The sequence below is a fragment of the Buceros rhinoceros genome, unplaced genomic scaffold (assembly GCF_000710305.1).
Source record: "Buceros rhinoceros silvestris isolate BGI_N320 unplaced genomic scaffold, ASM71030v1 scaffold25570, whole genome shotgun sequence".
In the NCBI taxonomy this organism is placed as follows: domain Eukaryota; kingdom Metazoa; phylum Chordata; class Aves; order Bucerotiformes; family Bucerotidae; genus Buceros; species Buceros rhinoceros.
Genome location: NW_010390556.1, coordinates 31,336 through 31,744, shown reverse-complemented (window position 1 = coordinate 31,744; position 409 = coordinate 31,336). Strand labels below are relative to the sequence as shown.

The 409-nt window shown below is 53.3% G+C and overlaps 1 protein-coding gene across 1 annotated transcript in view; it reads right to left on the bottom strand.

The window, feature by feature from the left end:
• Positions 1 to 346: 346 nt before the first annotated feature.
• IKZF3 (IKAROS family zinc finger 3 (Aiolos)) overlaps positions 347 to 409 on the bottom strand; it is a 26,645-nt gene continuing 26,582 nt past the window's right edge. Inside the window, exon 8 of the mRNA XM_010138305.1 lies at positions 347 to 409. Within this exon, the coding sequence (XP_010136607.1) occupies positions 347 to 409 (63 nt within the window).

Below are 409 nucleotides of genomic sequence, written 5' to 3'. Positions count from 1 at the left end.
CTGCGCCGAGTTAAAGCACGTGTTACAAAACCAAATGCACGTTAAAAAAAAAATTAAAAAAACCTGAAAAGGCTCTGGATTGTCACCAAAAGGGACTTCATGTCAAAATCGGTCTCTGCTCCCGGCACTCTGCTCAGTGCCGCTCCCCGCAGCAGCCAGGCCCAGGCGCTCCAGAGTGCTCAAATTATTTGGGAAGAAAAATGGGGACAAGGTGCCACCTCCCTGGGACCCTCATTGGAAAACGGGCGTAGAAAAATACTCAGTGGATTTCTTTATACTAATTAGAGCCCAAACAAGCCTCCCCTGCGACCGCAGCCGAAGCCTTCGCCCTCGGGAGGGCAGTCCCTCACTTGAGCAGCACCCGGTGCTCTCCCCGCGCTATGTGCGAGGAGAACTCGTAGCGGTCGTG